The sequence below is a fragment of the Hippocampus guttulatus genome, chromosome 10 (assembly GCF_054856545.1).
Source record: "Hippocampus guttulatus isolate MCC_2025c chromosome 10, RoL_Hgut_1.0, whole genome shotgun sequence".
Lineage (NCBI taxonomy): Eukaryota > Metazoa > Chordata > Actinopteri > Syngnathiformes > Syngnathidae > Hippocampus > Hippocampus guttulatus.
Window position 1 is genome coordinate 17,213,787 of NC_141270.1, and position 18,714 is coordinate 17,232,500.

Consider the following 18,714-nt stretch of genomic DNA (forward strand, 5'->3'; position numbering starts at 1 on the left):
GACACAAGCAGTAACCCAATCATAATTGATTTATGTTTGCGCGCTGTCAATTTGAAATAATATCCTGTTTTGGATGAAAGGATGGAAATGTAAACTTTTTTTTTCAACATTCCGATTCAACAATTAATCAACAAAATAATCAACAGAAGACTATAATTGTTAGCTTCAGGCCACGTTCGGATACTTGAGATGTCACCAAAGAAAAAAAATATTGACGTCAAAATAGCTGTTCTGCTTGTCATGATTATCTTTTTCAAAAAGCTTGTTTCTACAATTGTTAGAAACAAGTGTGTTTGGTCAACCAATCTATGTCCTACTGCTGATAGGTAAAGAAAGAGTAGCAATATTTTTTTTCAGGTGAAAGAAAACAGCGTACACGTTCTTTTGGTAGTTTTGGTGTTTATATAGTCAGAGAACACTATATTCGGTGGGTCTCTAAAAGAGCTGGCAAGATGGCCATCTCTGCTCTGAAAACGTCTGGCAGTCTAGAAAGTGGATGAGTGCACTGTGCATGCGGCAGGCTCAACTTTTACAAAGACTTGTACAGCTACGCCAAGCATGGCTTTGGGATTTTAGTAGGCGGATTTTGCTTTCTGGCTGTGATTATCCAGGTGCATGAAAAAAAGGGGGAAGCTCTCGCTTGCTGATTCTTGCAGCTATTAACTGGCATCTGGGAGTGCTTGCTTATCTGTGAATGTCAATTACAAAATTGTGATTACAGCCTTGTGGGAGGGAGAGGATTTGTGTTTCTTCTCTCTTTCTCTCTGTCTCCCTTGCGAACGTATTTCCTGCATGTCTTATGTGTGTTTAAGCCCTATCCTCATTTTAAATAGATTGTTGAAGGCCACGGGTGAGCTTGTGGAGTGTACGCCTGATTGGTCGCCAGGCAATTACAGGGCACATGCAGACAACCAAACCCAATCCATTGCTGCTCACATTTCACCGATGGCCGAATTTAAGTTTTCAAGTCACCTAACACGTTGCTGTCTTTAAAGTGTGCGAGGATTTTTAGACAAATTCGTAGTGGATCACATGCAAAATGTCCACCAGTCGTATGTACCCATACTATGAGAGTGAAAACACAATTTAGTACCCGCTAGTAAATCAGGCCGTAATTTCTTTCTATATCCCAGAAGAGCTCATTTTAGCCCGTGTTGTTAATGGAAGTTACGGATCGTATTGGCCGCTCTGTTAAGTGGCTATTAAAAAGCTCAGGGGCAGCCTTGTTACTTTTTAGTCGAATGCATTTCTTCGATCATACTTTGTGCTATATTGATGGTTTTAACTCTTTAATATAGGCAGTTATAAAACATTTTAGCGGGGAGTCGTCAATAGTCACATTTTTTCGCTCTACCGCAGATGCACTCAGCACTAAAATAATTCTCTGGGAAATCATGTCTTTTATTTATTTATTTATATTCAGAAGTCGTTTATAACCTTGAAAGTAGTATGGTAATTATACAGTCTTTTCCGAGTCCAACTGACATTTTCGGTTTGTTTTCATTTCACACATTTGAATCGTGGATTAGCAATTAATTATTTACAGAAAGTATTTCTCAAAGCAGCACAGTGTAAAATCAGCAAAATGTCAAACAATTGCCCCTAAACGAGGCAATCTGTGATGGATTCAGCCATTAATATTAAATTTCTACTGCTGTTAAAAATGTCCTTGGCAAGGCTACACTAATTAAAACCACGAAACCGTAACAGCCACTTTGTAGCTGTAATAAACTGCAAGTGGAGCATTTCTCCTGGAAGTGTCATTGTTTTCTCTAGCAGATAAAATGACGGACATGAATCCATACCAAACTGATTTGGAGGCTCGTTTGGGACACCGAGTAAATTTTATAAGCTAAATGAACGCGGCGTCAATTGCTCGTTGGCCTTTTCAGGTGCTCAAGTTCAGTGCTAAACAGATTACAAGTGTGAAGAGAAATGGAGAAGACTGGGTTGAGTGAGCTCGGAATTTGGAAAAAAAGAGACTCATACAATTAATCGCTGAAGAGGGACTGTTGAGTGAAGAAACAAAATGGGGCAGACAAGTCATGTAATGAACTGGTGACTCATGATTGAAATTTTTTCACCTGTTTTTCTGTCCTCTTTTTTTTAGTGCACTCATTTCTTTGTTCAGGGTTTTTTTTTTTTTTTTAGTTTTTACACATGCGCACAAACATTCTTACCGGGGGTTTAAAGACACAGATGGTCGAACAGAGGGGAGTATATGGATGTTTCAAGCAGTGATGGAAAAGGTTGGTGTGTGTGTGTGTGTGTGTGTGTGTGTGTGTGTGTGTGTGTGTGTGTGTGTGTGTGTGTGTGTGTGTGTGTGTGTGTGTGTGTGTGTGTGAGAGTGAATAGCGACAGCGGGGACAATGCCGTGAGAGATGGTAATTCACCATACAGCACAGCATCGGTTGAACAGAATGGAGCCTTGTTGTGGAGCCTCTATGGCACAATGCGCTGCTAGGAGCCCCCCGACATATCACATGCTATGTGGGCGTGCACGTGTGCGCCGAGGAATGTTAAGTCTTTGTGAATTTCGATGTCTGAGTGGCACATCTAAAGTGCACATCCTACATAGTCTTGACTAAAAAACGTAATTGTGCATGATGTGCGTCACAATTTGAACCTAACTGGCCCCATTCTATTTGGTCCGGTTCATATGGTAAATGGCAAGGTTTCATGTTTGCCCCAATGGTTCTCTCAAAGGAGAAAATATCATGGAGGTTTGGACTGTGTTGAAGGGGCGGTCCTATCTCATGAAATTATTTGTTTGGTTACGGCACTCCATATATGGTGGAACCAATGCAGAGTGCTTCTTTTGTTCCTTGTTACTCTGGTGGCTAGTTGTCTTTCAAGCTAGGCGGTTGAATGACGTAAGGGGGGGCTTCTACTTGGGGAAACATCCGCTAGGAGCTTATCCTTGGAACATCAGCTCGGGTCTTACGCTGTGCAGTTTTGTCTCGGCGCTTGGGCTTCCTCTCAGATTCCCAAGTATTTATGTTAATTGAATTACCGTATTTTTCGGATTATAAATCACAGTTTTTTTCATAGTTTGGCCGGGGGTGCGATTTATACTCTGGTGCGACTTATGTGTGAAATTATTAACACATTATTATATCATTTCATATGTTATATTCACACTAGGCCGTAAGAGGGCGCTCTAGGTCTGTGTTGATAAGTCGACAATGAGTGACGTAAGCGATGTAGAATAGGAAGCGCCACATTTTCTACCTCCAGAGTTGGCAGACTTGTTTCAAACAGACACCGAAGATGAAAATTTCATTGGATTTAGTGATTTGGAGAGACACTTATGTGTGGAATCTTTATTATGCATTTTATGGCCGGTGCGACTTATACTAAGGAGTGACTTATAGTCCGGAAAATACGGTACCACAAAATTGCTCATTGATGTGATTGTTTGGTTGTTTGTCTATACCGGGGCTCACCAACACGGTGCCCGCGGGCACCAGGCAGCCCTCGGGAGTCCCCGAGGGCTGATTAGCCTGCTGGCCAACAGTATTCCAAAAATAGCTCACCAGTGATGAGACACTGTGACTTTCCAGGAATATTGTCGAAGCGATCAATTCGAACTCTGTGAACAGTGGCAGATATTTATAATAACTTGTGGCCAATTGATATTTACGTTTCATAATTATTATGAGGAATCGCGAATGTGATCGGTGTCTTCTCAGAAATGAACCTCATTCATCATTTAGTATGAAGGTGGTTGGAGCAAATTTATTTCAAAAGTGCATCCTATCAAACTGGTAGCCCCTCCGCAGTCATCAGTAGCCAAGAAGGAGCTCTTAGTTTCAAAAAAGTTGGTGACCCCTGCTCTAGATGCTCTCTTGCAAATGTATTGGAACACTTTTATTTATTGTTGGCTTTTCATGGGTTTTACGTCAAAAAATGAATGTGAGGTAAGATCGATATTTCCATTTTTATTTATTTACTTCTGCATCCGATCCATACTTTTGAAGATTAGGTTAAGATTAGCATTATTTGTAACAAAACTCCAAAGATGAGCAAAAGTGTTGGGACAGACACTTGAGATGAAAAGTAAATATTTGATTGCAAATCATCATTGGCATCACCAAACTTTTGCTTGTTTGTTTTTTTTTTCTCTAGCTTTTCCAGATTTTCACCGTGGTCCCTTTCAGTTGTTTGTTTTAGGTAAACTGCATGCTCTTTAGGGTTTACATCTGAACATTCACTTGGTTAGCCTCAAAGTTCTTTTCCTTCTTGCTTCTCCCGATCCCAGAAGAAGCCATGGAATCCAAAGCCATGACTTTGCCTGCGCAGTGTGATAAGTTTCTTCCCTATGTCTCACCTTGTGACTAGGATGACTGGTTTGCATCATCAAGTCCTCTGTGAACAGTACACTGTGATACCTTCACTCACACCTTGTGGAGGTTTGTGTTGATGTCAACTAACTTGATCTTTTTTTGTATAGCTATCAAAATCTTGTTGTTGTGCAGCTACTGTTGTTTCCTGTGATTAACTGGCTACCCGTGCAAGCTGTACGTTGCCTCCCGCCCGAATTAAGATGATATCCAGATCAGCCATGATCCCGATCATATAAGCGGTACAAAATGAGTAAATCATGACTGAATCGTTGATGACCAATTAAATATTCAGGATTGTGTTGTCGACTGCCCAATCATTGCTTGAACAGTGATTGAAAATCTTACCAATCACCGTATAGTATTGGCCCTGGACAAAAACGAAAAGAAAGACGAAGCGGAAGGGTGCAACGCGTTTTGACTGCGGCAATCAAATCCTACAATTTAAAATCTTGACGGAGCACTTTTTGGAGGTACAAAATGTCCGGTTTTGAGAATGTGCTCTCCCAAGGGTCAACATTTACAAAACTAAAAAACTAAAACTAAAATTGTCAGCACTAAAATTGATTTTTAAACGCAAATAATATGCTGTAATAATGTAATCACATTACTTTTGTAACGCTTTAGACTCGACTCTCGGGGGATGGAAAAGTTTTGAAAGAGAAGCGGGGCAGATCAGTCATTCTGGACTATGCATATTAGTTTGGCTTCCAGGCTGGCAAATCTCACAAATTTTCTCACCAAAGTCCTAATTAACTCTTATAATCTGAGCTACGCACGCCAAACATATCTTAATGCAAACTTAATTAAACTTGTCATTCCTCCAAGCAGTTTTTTTTTTCTTCTTGCTGAACGTGTTCCATCAGGCATCAAAGATGGTGTTATCACAATATTGCAGAGCAATATGATTTTCAAGTCACAGCTTCCATTCTGAAAAACATAATTCCAGGAAGGAATGACGCTCAATGTCTTGTCTATCACTGAGGATTTGAAATCCGCCAGACGTGTGTTTCCGACGTGTGAATTCTCTTCGGAGCAAATGGGCTTTACGCTGCCGTTGAGTCATGTTCGGGTTGATCAGTTCAGGATCATTGTCGTTCCATTTACTCCTTAATTTAGCAGCACGGTTGCTGCATATGTGCTGCATCTATGAATAGCATCATGCTTTTCTGAATACCTGACGCACCATCTCTTCAAAGAATCGCTGCAGCCCAATTCCTCTCCACCTTTTAAAATATTTTAATACTGCCCCGACTTGCCCTGCTTTTGCTTCAAAGGATGTTTTCTCTTCACCCTCCTCAACCTCTGCGCTTTATTTTTTTCCCTCATCACTCTCACAATCCTCTCACCGTTGCCCTACTTGTCTCTCCCCATCATCCTCCCTCCTTGCCCCCTGCCTCCTTTCCCCTCTACTTCCTTCTCTTATGTTTTGGGTGCATCCTCCATCACCCCCAGCTCTCCTTCTCCCAAGTAAGTTGTGCCTCCTTCCCAAATGTGCTTTCTCCGTATTCCTTTGCACCCGACTGCTTTCGGCGCTTGCTTTGCCTGTCTTCCCCTCTCCTAGTCAAAAAGAGTCAGCTGAGTGAGGCAGATGAGTGCAACGCTGCCTGCTAAGTAGTTGAGCCAAACATACTTTCAAAGTGGTGTGCGTGCGTGCGTGCGTGCGTACGCGTGTGTGTGTGCGTGTGCGTGTGCGTGTGTGTGTGTGTGTGTGTGTGTGTGTGTGTGAGTGTGTTTCTCAGTGGCCACTATTTCTCAGTCTCCTCTGATTGTATCCATGAAGTCGCTTCTGCTTCCCCCTTTTCACACTCATGCCTACACTCATATGCACACACACAAACTTGTATTGAGAGTACAACCTTTATGTATTGTTGGCAGCGGTCTAATTGTAATCACTTTTCGACAGACTGTCTCATGTCCTAAAACGTAGCTCTCATTACCCTTACTTCAATCTTCGAATTTCTTTTGATATGTGACAAAGATTTAGAAGCAAGATAAAGCAAATTGGTTAACAAATTGACAACGATAATGTCTTTTTAAAACTAACACCAATGTACTGTTCTGTAAAAATCTGCCTTAAATGATATTCAAATGTGTGCACCTTGCACACAGTTACAGTAATTTTCTCAGCACGTGCACAGCCACCAATTCACTAGCCAGTCACTCTGCTTTTCATTGGAAGGGGATAAAAATGTGCAAGCCATATCCATTTTTTTTTTTTAATGGAGAAATTCCGTCCATTTCCCTCCACCCCAACAGAGAGCACCTCAGGCATCAGATCCCTCCACCTCTTCATCTTCTTCCTCTACCTCCACCTGTACCACCACAAGGGCAGTGGAGAAAAAGCTCTTATCTAAAGACTCCATCCTGTCTCTCTACGCCAACAGCTCAGCGGGCAGTCAGCCACAGAGCCAGCAGCAGCTCGCTACTGGGCAAGGTACTATGCAAAACATGCATATACACAATACAACACAATACATCGACAATACACACGCACACACACAACACACTACTATAATCAAAACATGAGCTTTACAAGTCTTATACTTAGGGGAGTTAATAATCACATTTTGAAACAGTTACTTCATAATTTTAGACTACACAGCCTATTGCTGGATAAATAACAACCATTACAGTTTTGTCATACATTGAGCGCTCTCGTGTTTTTCCCCCTCTGCGGTTGTCGAGAAAGATACTTTCAGCGGGTCATCATCATCATTGACTCTTCTGCATTTACTGTACATTACGTTGAGCCGGTAGCCATTACCCAATGATGACCAACGAATCAGCTGATAATGATCTGAATCTTTCTTGCAGTCAGGTCCATTTTCTGGTGTCCGGCTTAACCAGGGAAGTGAAAGCAGACTCACTCTCTTCGGATCCTTTTATTATTCAAAAGAAACTGTGGAGTTGTTTGTGTGGAGCGTGCACATGTGTGTGCAGGTGCAGGAGAGTGTTCTTAGCGTGCGTGTCAAGTGTAGGGAAATCACTGTGACATTTGGTCATTGAGAGGAGGGGGCAGTAGCCTTACGCGGAATTTACATGTGCGCATTGATTATATTGCTCTGTGATAACACTGACTTGACTCGAGGATTAGAAATGGGATTGAGGAGAAGGGGCATTCAGCTCCGTCTGTAAATTAAAATGGGCTAACGTTCCGAATCACTGTTCTATTGTGTGTTGCGCTACAGGCATACACATGGGCCCGCCTCACGTAACACAGCAGGGCTTCAACAGCGCCATCATGGAAGGGGGGGCCATGACGTCAGGCATGACTCGACCTAACGGTAGCTACGTGGACATGCGGCAGAACACGCACGGCATTCAGCAAGGACAGTGGATTGTGGGCCAGGTAAAACATTCAATATTCAATCGATCAGCAACTGATATCAATGATAACGTGTCGATATGTGGCCTGCATCATCTACGTAAACTAGCCCATTCTGACCAATGTAGACCAAGGATCGTGCAGCAGACACATCGATACAGTGATACCCCATCTAAAGACTGTGTGTGTGTGTGTGTGTGTGTGTGCGTGTATATATATATATATACATATACATATAGAGAGAGAGAGAGAGAGAGAGAGAGAGAGAGAGAGAGATGCCTTGAACACTAGCTTCAGATCTTCAATCCGTGTGTGTCTTTCTTATTGTCAGTGAGGGTGATAGAGTGGGAGCCAAGGTGCTGTGACTGAAAGCCGGTTCACATTTGAGATCGCGTCGGCTCTTAGTTTGCATGCGCGTATAAGCGTGTGCGTGTGGTGCACGTGTGTGCATACACACATGCCTGCACAAAGCTCTCAGATGGTCGGATAAGAGAGTGTTGCAGCACCAAGGCACATTCATAATAGATAAGACAAAATGGAAGACCGAGGGCAAGCAGAGAGAAGCAGATGAGGCGCCGAATAGAGAAGCCTGAGGCAAAGTGTCAGGAGGTGACTTGGGGAGTGGTGGGGAGAGCAGTAATCAAGGAGAAGAGTGGGGTAAAGTGTGTTTTTCTTTCCTTTTTCTGGTCTCTCTCTCTCTCTCTCTTATATATGGTTTTTTTTCTAATACACTTGCATCTTTCTCCTCTCAGTTATCCCAGCAGATGTCAGACATGGCCACAAATGGAGGCGCACCCCCATCGGGCACCCCTGCAGCCAGTTGGTCCGCAGCGCCAACAGCTTCTGGACAGACCCTCAGCACTCAGCTGTGGAAGTGACGAGTCCACAGTCCAGAAAATCTGTGGTGCGGCCTGTGGCGCCTACACAACAACCATTCCTCCACACCATCCTCAAGGTTTCCTTTACAATGCCAAGACGATACAGGCAGGTTGGGGGTGGGGCGGAGGGGCGGGGGATCCGGCAACCGTCATGTTTTGTCTTAATTGGATCTCATTTGGATTTCCTGTTGGTGTTGTGTGAAGAGTACGTACAGTTTCAGTCCAATAAACAATAGAGAACATTGCTGGACAGAGTATCCGCTAAAGTAATGTTAAAGCTCTATAATAGCATTTTAAAACTTAATAGATAGTAAATAGTCATTGAGTGCGTACAGTAGATATGGTTCCCTTGTCGTGGTTTGTCTCCTCGCTCTGCTGCGTATGTTCTACTCCTCCCACACCTTCCCTCACCTTCTTTCGAGCCAGCAGAGCATTGTGCGCCGCTAATAGTCTGACCAGTTCTGTATTTGTGTGAAAATGCGGTGTAAACCCCAGAGCCATCGCCGGCGGTCAGGTCAGTGAGTCATCCCCCAGACATTTGTTGTATAATAATTTGTTAATCATGCTCAATTACAGAATTACAAAATTGGAGAATAGAACTGAAATATAACAGTTCTGCAGTGATGGACAAGGATGCTTATGTAGTAAATCCAAAACATGAAGTCGCTACAGGAAAGTTTGTTTTCTTTACCTTATTATTTTTTCTTGAGGTCCACTTGGAATTACAGCGGAACCTCAAAATTGAAACTCGTAGGTCTGACTCTGAGGTCACACTGATTTGAAACCATCAACTGCTCAAAAGAATCCTCAAAAGTCACACAAACGTGGAGGTCAAATCACATGAGATGTCACACGAGAGTTCATCTGAGTGAGCAACCACAAAGATTTTGTGATTCCATCACCGGTGCCCTTCTGTGACTGCAAAGATGATAATAGTGAAAGACAATAGAACTGGAAATGGACGTGTCCGAAAAGCAGTAAACGCATCTCTATCGTGTGACAACTCATGACAATGCTTAATAATGAAACAAGAATGACAAGAACGCCAAAATTGAGCTGTCTTGGCTGCACACTAAGGCAACGCCTTGTTCTGGCTCGGTGTCTTATGCAAATCAGTCAGTCATTCAGTACACACATCTGTGTCGACAAACATACGACGGCGTAGTCAACAATAAATAGACTGTAAGAGAAAAAGAGCGATGCGACATAGACCTTCAAGTGATGTGTGTGTCGGCTTTATGCATTGCCCCGACTTGGCTCCCAGCGTTCATTACTGAGTGGTGAATACACATTTTATTGTGTATATTTTACAGATATTTCTTCATATCATTGAGGTTTTACATCACAATGGCCATTTATTACGGTAGATGGAACCAATGCATTAAAATTTTCATAACTTTCTGTTTTGGAGGACTGTATATGCTCGAATTGGCAACTGTCATCTTGGAACATATTGCGATCGCTGTACGTTGAGCAGAGTGTTTCCCATCTGCGGAGTTGTAGTCCAGAAAGCCAGCTGTGCAATGTGAAATCACTCAAAACCGATTCCATTTGTAAAATGATAAGAATGCAGTCTTAGTAGCTCACGCGCCGCATTGTCAACCATCAGCGCGTGTGCAGTCTATTATTTTGAACATGCAATTTTGCCCCCTCTATTCGAGATCTCAGTAAATCAGGTGTTGACAGTGAACAAACTATCCACTGTTGGGTTGTCCAAAGCTAAGGTCTCGTTGGAGTTTTCTGCGGCCATGCTGCATGTTTCGTTTCTGAAGCAAAACGCCAGGTCTAGCGACTGGGCTCCCAGCCAGTAAAGTCATTCCTTTTGTCTGGAGACCTCTCTTGCATTCCTGAAGGCAAATTAAACCACCGCAGAATCACCGCGATTCATCTCGGTGCACTTTAAATACCGCTGAGCGAGCGCTGTATCTCAATATATTGTGTTTCTGTCTCTCAAGATTGTCATCAGGGAACAGATAAGTGAAATGTGTATTTACTTTTAACTGTAAGACATCGACCAATCTCCTCCCTTCCATAACAATGCAGTTTCAAATCCATAGGTGAGTCTTAACCCATTGTTCTGTCCTCCCCGTTTTTTTTTTTTTTATTGTGTCCGTTGTTGCGTGCTGTACAAGAGAAGCACAATTATTGTGAAGCAAATAAACCCGGATGACCAATGATGATGATGGTGACCTGTATGAAAAATTTTGGACTGGTCCCATCGTTGCTGTTGAGTTCATGTTGAGATTAAAAGCAACAGTGTAAATGCACACACCAGCAAAAAAAAAGAAAAAAAAAGTTGAAAATAAATTCACTGCCACATCAATGCAGGGAATTACATTCACTTGTCACAGGGTCCCTCTGCCATGCAATAAATATTCAGCATTAGGCATAAAATAAATGTGGTTCGTGTGGATGACACATCAACACATGACATGTCCTCCAGGTTTATTTACATTTGTGTTTACATTTTCTGGTGCCTAATACAAAACGTGTCTCTGTAACATCAATTTGTCCATGTTCATTATTGTCCAAAGCCTATAATTTCGATGTGTGAGTAGCTTTTTGTCATTTGGGAATTCCATTGGCTTTGCATTGGTCCCAGAATTTAGATCACCTGGAATAAAGGATGTTGAATCCCAGATGCAATTGTGCATATGTACTATTTCTCCTGTGTTATTCAAGACTGGTGTGCTGCATTTACAGTACACACGGATGCCTTCTACTTGCAGCACTCCATTTTGCTGAGCTTTTTCTGTGTGTTCACTTAATCGGTTGTTTATCGTTGTCATGCGGGCTACTGTCAAATCTCATGACAAGTTTCATGTGAGAGGGTCCACACATTGCTGACAGTATGTTCACTTTGGGTCATTTAGAGGGGAACAACATAATTGGTACAAATAATAACTTAGGCATTACTTAATAGATACCACATCAACATTTTATTCATTCTGAATCGTGTAAAGACATCACATAATCTGGAAGCTGGGTGAAAACCAGGCTACTAAAATAATTGCATTATTCTTTTCAGTGAGCTCCTTCAAGTTGTAACACATTTGTTTTGTGTATTATTTACTGATCATTTTATGTTAGCATAAAGTTGACAAACAATCAGTTTAGTTTGGTTGACATTCACAAATCGAAATTTGAAGGATTGCAGCTTCTGTGAAACGAACTTCTATCTTTGCGGACATCAGCACCCAACAAGACAGTGAACGGGCTTATCAAAGTTCTGACGATATGCGTACTAGTGTCGCAGGCCAGTCTTTGATATAACACTGCCCTTCTGACTGCTTTGTCAAGCAGTTGTGCATGTGTATTCAATGACCTCTTCAAAAGGGCACCTCAAGGCTCACTGCATGAGCCACTTTACTTTGCAATTTACAGAGAAATCACCCTTTTTCTTTGCTTTTTATATTATTGGAACAAACAGAATTCCGTGAAACAGTATTTGCACTCTTCTTCTCTTTTTTTTTTTGACCATACCCAGCCCTGATTACCTCCAGACCTATTAAATCAAGAAATCACTTAAATAGAACCGGTCTGACAAAATGTCGGCCAAAAATATCAAACAGTTGCAACAAATGGCACAGTCCAAAGATATTGTACACCAGATGACAAATAAATTAATTGACATCCATCAGTCTGGTTGTAAAAAGCCACTCCTAAAGGCTTGGGACTCAAGCAAACCACAGTGAGAACCATTATCCACAAATGGAGAAAACAATGAAAGAATAAGGAAGAGATTGGACAAAAATGGCAGATTTCCAAAACAAAAATAACTGGATCAAAAAGAAAATAAAGGCTTGTCTTATGTTTGCATTTTAAAAAAATTCTCATCCCAAGACTAGGGAAAATATTTTATGGGCTGATGAGAGGAAAGTTGAACTTTTTGGTAGGTGTGTGTTTCGTTACAACTAGTGTAAATGTAACACAGCATTTCAGAAAAAGGACATTATATTAACAGTCAAACATGGTGGTGGAAGTGAAATGGTCTGGGGCTGCTGTACTGATTCAGGACCTGGATGACTTGGTGTAAATGATAAAACAAGAATTCTGCCGTTTGTCTGAAAACCTCGGAAGAGAATGTTCCGCATCAGTTTGTGACCACAAGCTGAAACATGCTTGGATTTTATAGCCGGGCATAAATCCAAAACATATCGGCAAGTCAACTTCAGAAAGGCAATGAGGGCTGGAGGTTGCTGGTGGTGGGAATGAAGGTTTTGAAGTGGCCTAGTCAAAGTCCAGACTTCGATCCGACTGAAATGCTATGAAATGACTTCAAATAGGCCATTCATGCGCAAAAGCCGTCCAGTGTTGCTGGATTCAAGCATATCTGCAATGAAGAGTGGGCCAAAATATCTCGATGGAGATGTGAAAGACTCGTCGCCAGTTACACAAAGCACTTGATTTCAGTTGTTGCTGCTGAGAGTGGCCCAAGCTGTTATTAGGGTTAGGCGGCAAATACTTTTTCCTCACATGGCTAGGTAGCTTTCATTCAGGATTCAGCATTCAGGATGAGCATTTGACAAAGTTTTCTTGACTGACAATCTCTCTCAGAACGTCGTGACACTTACAGTACTTACATTCAGCAAAGTGCCTTGGTGGATTTTGCTCAAATTCTGATCGATTGGTGGTACGTTCTTGAGACCGCAAATTAGATGAGACATGATCCACAGTCTTTTGCTTGATTTACTTCAAGATACAATGAATTAACCATTGCTTAATGGCAATCTCCACTCTGCCTGTCGATCCAGATGAAGAAACACACAACTATCAAACAGAGTCTAAAGTGAATTCATGCATTTCCCGAATTCTCATAAGCATTAACTCTGAGAAACATTACAGTAAACCATGTCAGACAATGTAGGCAAGTACTTTGGACAGACCACAAGTCTTGATTCTTTAGTGTTACATCAGTATTATGCACCACCAGTAATACTTGAATGCTTCAAAAAATAATCACATTCAGACTTCAACACAATGCTGTTTTTTTTTTTAAATTTTATTTTTATTTTTACAACCAAGGATGGAAGAAACGCACGGTTCTAATTGTCTTGTTTGGGGTCATTTGTGGTGGAGCTGTTAACGCTATGGACATCCCATTGCTGCCCTCTATTTGATAGATAATCGGTCCAGGAACGAGGTCAGCTGGGATTTACTACAGTCCCTCTGTCAGCCCCAAGAGTCCTTCAGGTCTTGAAAATAGATTGAGTGACATTGTTTTGTGTTGTCCAGCTCTCACTGTTCATGTTGACAAGGTCTTGACTGATGCACTTGTTTGAAGGGAGCGAGCGCGAGCTACCAGCAAACGCCAGCTATCTCGAATCCAGAATCCCTTTTAAAATACACTTTTCTTCATGCAGTCGCTCATACCTCGATGAGCACCGTGTCCTTAGGATGCTTGGTCTCATTTCCAAGGTGTGGTTTCTCAGTGCGTGTATGCCAAACCAGCACCTGGGGGTGGAGGCGAGAAAGAAAGAAGTTGAATTACGAAAGAAAAGATAATGGTTGGTTTGTTTGAATGCAGGTGATCCATAGTTTTACAGCTATGTAGCAGCAGATGTTGCCAGTGCCACCACTGCATCCAAAACTGCACATTTCCCCAGTGTGGGACAAATAAAGGTTGTCTTATCTTAAAACATATAATAAATAATACAATATTCACTGCTTTTTGTTTTAAACTTATTTCGAAATGTAAAATAAAAAATCCACACAAAAGAACAGCACCTGCCAATGACATGAAAAAATATTTCCAATATTGTTTTGATAAGGTTTTTTTTTTAACGAAGAAATCACCTGGACTTGACTTTGCTTTGTTGACGCACCTTTGGTAACAATCACAGCCTAAAATATTTTGGAATACGATGTCCCAAACACTCAATATCTTGCGTTTCTCTTTGCAGTACCTCTCATGCTCCATCTGGTTGGTTAAACACAATATTAGGCCCTTGGATGTTTTGGCACAAATAATTAAACCTAAAATTCCAAGGACAATGTTGGTCTCAAAGGGTAACATATAAGGGATCAGAAGGCAAAGAAAAGGGCATGCTGGAGCCTATGCCAGTTGATTTCGGGCAGCAGGTGGGGTGTACCCTCCACTGGTTGCTAGCCAATCGCAGGGCACACATAGACGAACAACCATTCACACTCATAAGCAGACGTAAGGACAACTGCTTCGTCAAGTTGCCTGTGCTGATATATGGATATATTTGTTTCATACGCTAGGTGGGGATCCCTTAGATCTTAATGAAAACTGACAGAGAACCGTGCAACCCAAAGGGATATGAAGCTGATTGCGTGATCTTGTCTTGAGATTATGAACGTCTCTTTTGAACTGATTGCAGTTTCCATCTTAGTTTATGTTAAAAAAAAAAGATCAGAAATGTGACTGTTTGAAGAGTGGTGCTGAACCCTTTCATGCAACTCGAAAACACGATAAACTGTCCACTCTAGTAACCACTGTCCTAGAAAGGCTTAATGAACAGAGTTTTGATGTCGTGTCACAAAGTTAACCAACGTGGTGCCCGTGAGCCCCCAAGGACCACATAAGTAGCCCATGGGACACTTCAGAGAATAGCTCACCAGTGATGGGGCATTGTGATTTTCTATAGGTGATCATTTTAAAACACTGACAGAGAAAATGTGTTTTGATAATTGATTATCTTATCGATGATTCCATCGATTATTCGGGTAATCACCATTTTTGTGGTTGGATTATCAGTGACCCCATTTGGATGTTCATATTTGTCGCTTCCACCTGCAGTTTGGTGGGCAAAAATCCAATGTGGATCACACATCTTATGAATTGGTACATCTAAATTTGCTGATCAGTAATGTCTACACACACGGTTTAAACAAAGAACACACACAAAAAAAAAAAAACCCCCAGCAACAGTTAATCCAAATAGGCAGCTTCAGTAAATAGCCAAAATGTGTAGGAAACCTGTTTAATAAGCTCCACTTGTTTATGACATTATTTGCATATTGCGAACATCAGTCACAGGAGGAAAAAAAAGAAACCTCCCTTCAAAACCCGGAGACCTCCTCGCTGCCTATGACCTTGACGGACTGGGATTCTTCAATCGTTAGCGGGTGCCTAATGAGGACCGTGAAGATGGAAGGAAAGGCGGACTATTCTGAATGTAGGATCTTTGTTTTTTTTAAATTATTAAACTAGTACTCCAATGTCTGTTTTCGTTTTTTTGGGGGGCGGGGGGCACTACTGCACTCATCTTCCATTGTATTTTGCTTGTTACTCGTATGTGCCAGGAGGGATTCTCCAGTCTGACACCTCACCAAACATCTCCAAGCAAAACACAACACGTCTCTGCAGCTCTTTACACACTTAGCAGTCAGTGTCACCGCACATCGGTGAGAAAACACTGCAAGGCATGCAAACAGTCATCCAAGAGTGCCAAGAGTCATTTCATTAGTTTCCTTTTTTTTTTTTAAAATTGGTTCCGGCCTGATGCTAATTATCTTATAATTCAGCTGTAGCTGACATTTGTGGCTCCATGGCAACATTTTGCACTCTGAGATTCACAGGGCTTTGATTTATAGCAGGCTGAAAATACCGCAAGTGTGCGCTTATGGGCTTCTCCACTTGGAATATGTCACTTCCTGCCCACTGTGCCACTAATTGGTCCACTTTGCATACTTAACGAGACTAATGCAGCATCCACTAAGAACTACGCCAGAGCTGTGGGGACTGTGAGTGTGTGTAGGTACAGTATGTATGTGTGTGTGTGCGTGTGTGTGTGTGTGTGCCCACTTGCATTAATCATGCACTAAGAGTGGCCTCTGCATTGCCCTGGAATATCTTGCTCCTTTTTATCACATTTGGCATATCTGACTTTTTCTCTTATAACTTTGTGTGCGCTCTCTCTCGCTTTTTTGTACTCTCACTCGTTCTCTTTTTCCTTGAGGGGACTTGGAGACAAAACACTTTACCTGGGTGTTTTATTCCCCTTAATCGCATACAGAGAGTGAGAGAGAGGGAGCGAGAGAGAGAGAGAGAGAGAGAGAGAAAAGCCTCCTCCCCATCAGAATTAGACGTTTGAGAATGAACTCCATAAGTAAACCTACCAATGCAATGTCCTCTGTGATTTTCTTTTAATATTTTAAGTGTGTGCGTGTGTGTGTTTTAAGTCCATCCATCCATCCATTTTCCGATCCATTTTATCATCACAAGGGTCGCGGGGGTGCTGGAGCCCTATCCCAGCTGTCTTCGGGTAGTAGTCAGGGGACACCCTGAACCGGTGGCCAGCCAATCACAGGACACACAGAGACAAACAACCATCCGTGCTCACACTCGCACCTTGGGACAATTTCGAGTGTTCAATCAGCCTGCCATGCATGGTTATGGAATGTGGGAGGAAACCCAGGTGCCCGGAAAAAATCCACGCTGGCACGGGGAAACTCCACACTGGAATCGGACCCTGCACCTCTGCACTGTGATGTCGACGCCCTAACCAGTCGACAAACGGGCCCCCCTGCTTTTTAGGTCTCAAATGTAATTGCAGTCCAAAAATGTGCCGAATAATCATGTTGACACAGTGAAACATTACATTATGCTTGGACAGACGCACACAAATTCATATAAAAATACAAATCTATTCTCAGATTTAGAATAGCGGCAGATACACAAATTTACAAACAGCCTGTGTCTTTTGTTATGTATTAATAACTGAACTTGTTAAATAATTACTTTGTCTGTTGTACACAACACAAACACAAATTGGGATTTTTTTGGGGGGGGGGGCTAGTTCACTAATCTTTAGTTTTCTTACAATATGAATTTTAAAAAATGTACACCAATGTTTCTCCCAAAAACACTGAAATATGTCTGAGGCAGGTTGACAATGTGACCGACGATGATATGCAACTATGGTCACCATGGATCATTCGTCAGCATCATTTTACCAGAAAATGACACATTTTAATATCAAAGACCTCTGATTTGTTTACAAACGTTGTCTCCAAGAGTCACCTCAAATGGACTTTTTAAGTGGAAGAGTTCGAAAACATCAATTTATTTCTTTGTTTCCCCTTCAATTAAGACTAATTAGCACTCTTGCAATAAACCTAATCAACAAATGGATCAAACAGCATACAATCCATATGTAGAGCCACTAAAGAAAGCAAACCAGATCAGCAAACCCACGAAGCCCACAGTAATAGAATAAAACGCGACGTATCAAAAACCTGAAAGTCACTACAAATGAAATCAAGCCAGGTGTCATTTTTTTAGTCCTCTTTGAGGCACGTCTCCTTGTGTCCATCCATTTTCGACACCGCTTATCCTGTTCGGGGTCGCGGGGAGCTTGACACGATCCCAGCAAGCAGACTCCGGGCAAAAAGTGATTACCGGTACATAAAAAGACAGACAATCATGCATCCAGTCACCGAGTGCGATCTGCACCCACATTGCCTGGATCGAAGTCAGACACAAGTGTACCACTCGTCAGCAGTAAGGTCCACCTTCAATCGATCACTCCTCGTCTTCTTTATCTTATCTAGCCTGTGTTTAGACTTACTGTCGGAATTGGAAGACCATGTAAGGCTCCAGGAATCGAGATTAGCACCGCAGCTAAAAAAGTTCGCTTTCACAACAGCTACTTAGGATCCCCGGCCAAATTTGGGTCAGTGAAACTCGCCTTTGGGGGATGGAAGCAAGCAATGATTGTTGCGCTCCCTAATGAAGGAGATCTTTCCAACTGCGGCAAGCGGAGGGGGAATTTCATTACTATCGATTTCCCGCCACACTTCTTATGTGTGCTACTGCTCAACCGAAATTTCAAAGCTGTTGATGAAAACATACTTAACAGCAAATATTCAGTCTTTTCTGCTCAAATACACTAAAATGAATACACAGATGCATTCCGTCAGTAATCCTTTTTTTTTGGGTGCCACCTCGGATAAAATGAAGCAAATACAAGAAACTGATGTTGGATAGCAATTCACCACATGGCCGATGCTTTCAGTGAATGTGGCCTGTTCTTTGTGGTTGCTCTCCGATTTTGAAGCGGACAAAAAAAAAAGATGATGACCCTAAGCAGAGGTACCAAGCCAAGCTTTTAGCGTGCAGTGGAAAAGTGACAAAAATCTGCGTCTGCTGACCACATCAGAAAGGCTCCTTCGCATTCACACTGGCATTTTTAATTAT

At 42.0% G+C, this 18,714-nt stretch overlaps 2 protein-coding genes across 3 annotated transcripts in view; one reads left to right on the forward strand and one right to left on the reverse strand.

The window, feature by feature from the left end:
* LOC147199487 (stromal membrane-associated protein 1-like) overlaps positions 1–11,188 on the forward strand; it is a 54,409-nt gene extending 43,221 nt beyond the window's left edge. For both annotated transcript variants that reach the window (XM_086121627.1, XM_086121628.1), the window contains 3 exons: positions 6,603–6,780; positions 7,535–7,695; positions 8,424–11,188. In XM_086121627.1, coding sequence (XP_085977753.1) covers positions 6,603–6,780; positions 7,535–7,695; positions 8,424–8,549 — 465 coding nt within the window. In that variant the 3' untranslated portion in view covers positions 8,550–11,188. The remainder of the gene's footprint in view (positions 1–6,602; positions 6,781–7,534; positions 7,696–8,423) is intronic.
* Positions 11,189–11,465: 277 nt separating this feature from the next.
* Positions 11,466–18,714, reverse strand: part of b3gat2 (beta-1,3-glucuronyltransferase 2 (glucuronosyltransferase S)) — a 48,974-nt gene continuing 41,725 nt past the window's right edge. Inside the window, exon 4 of the mRNA XM_086121629.1 lies at positions 11,466–14,003. Within this exon, the coding sequence (XP_085977755.1) occupies positions 13,917–14,003 (87 nt within the window). The 3' untranslated portion in view covers positions 11,466–13,916. The remainder of the gene's footprint in view (positions 14,004–18,714) is intronic.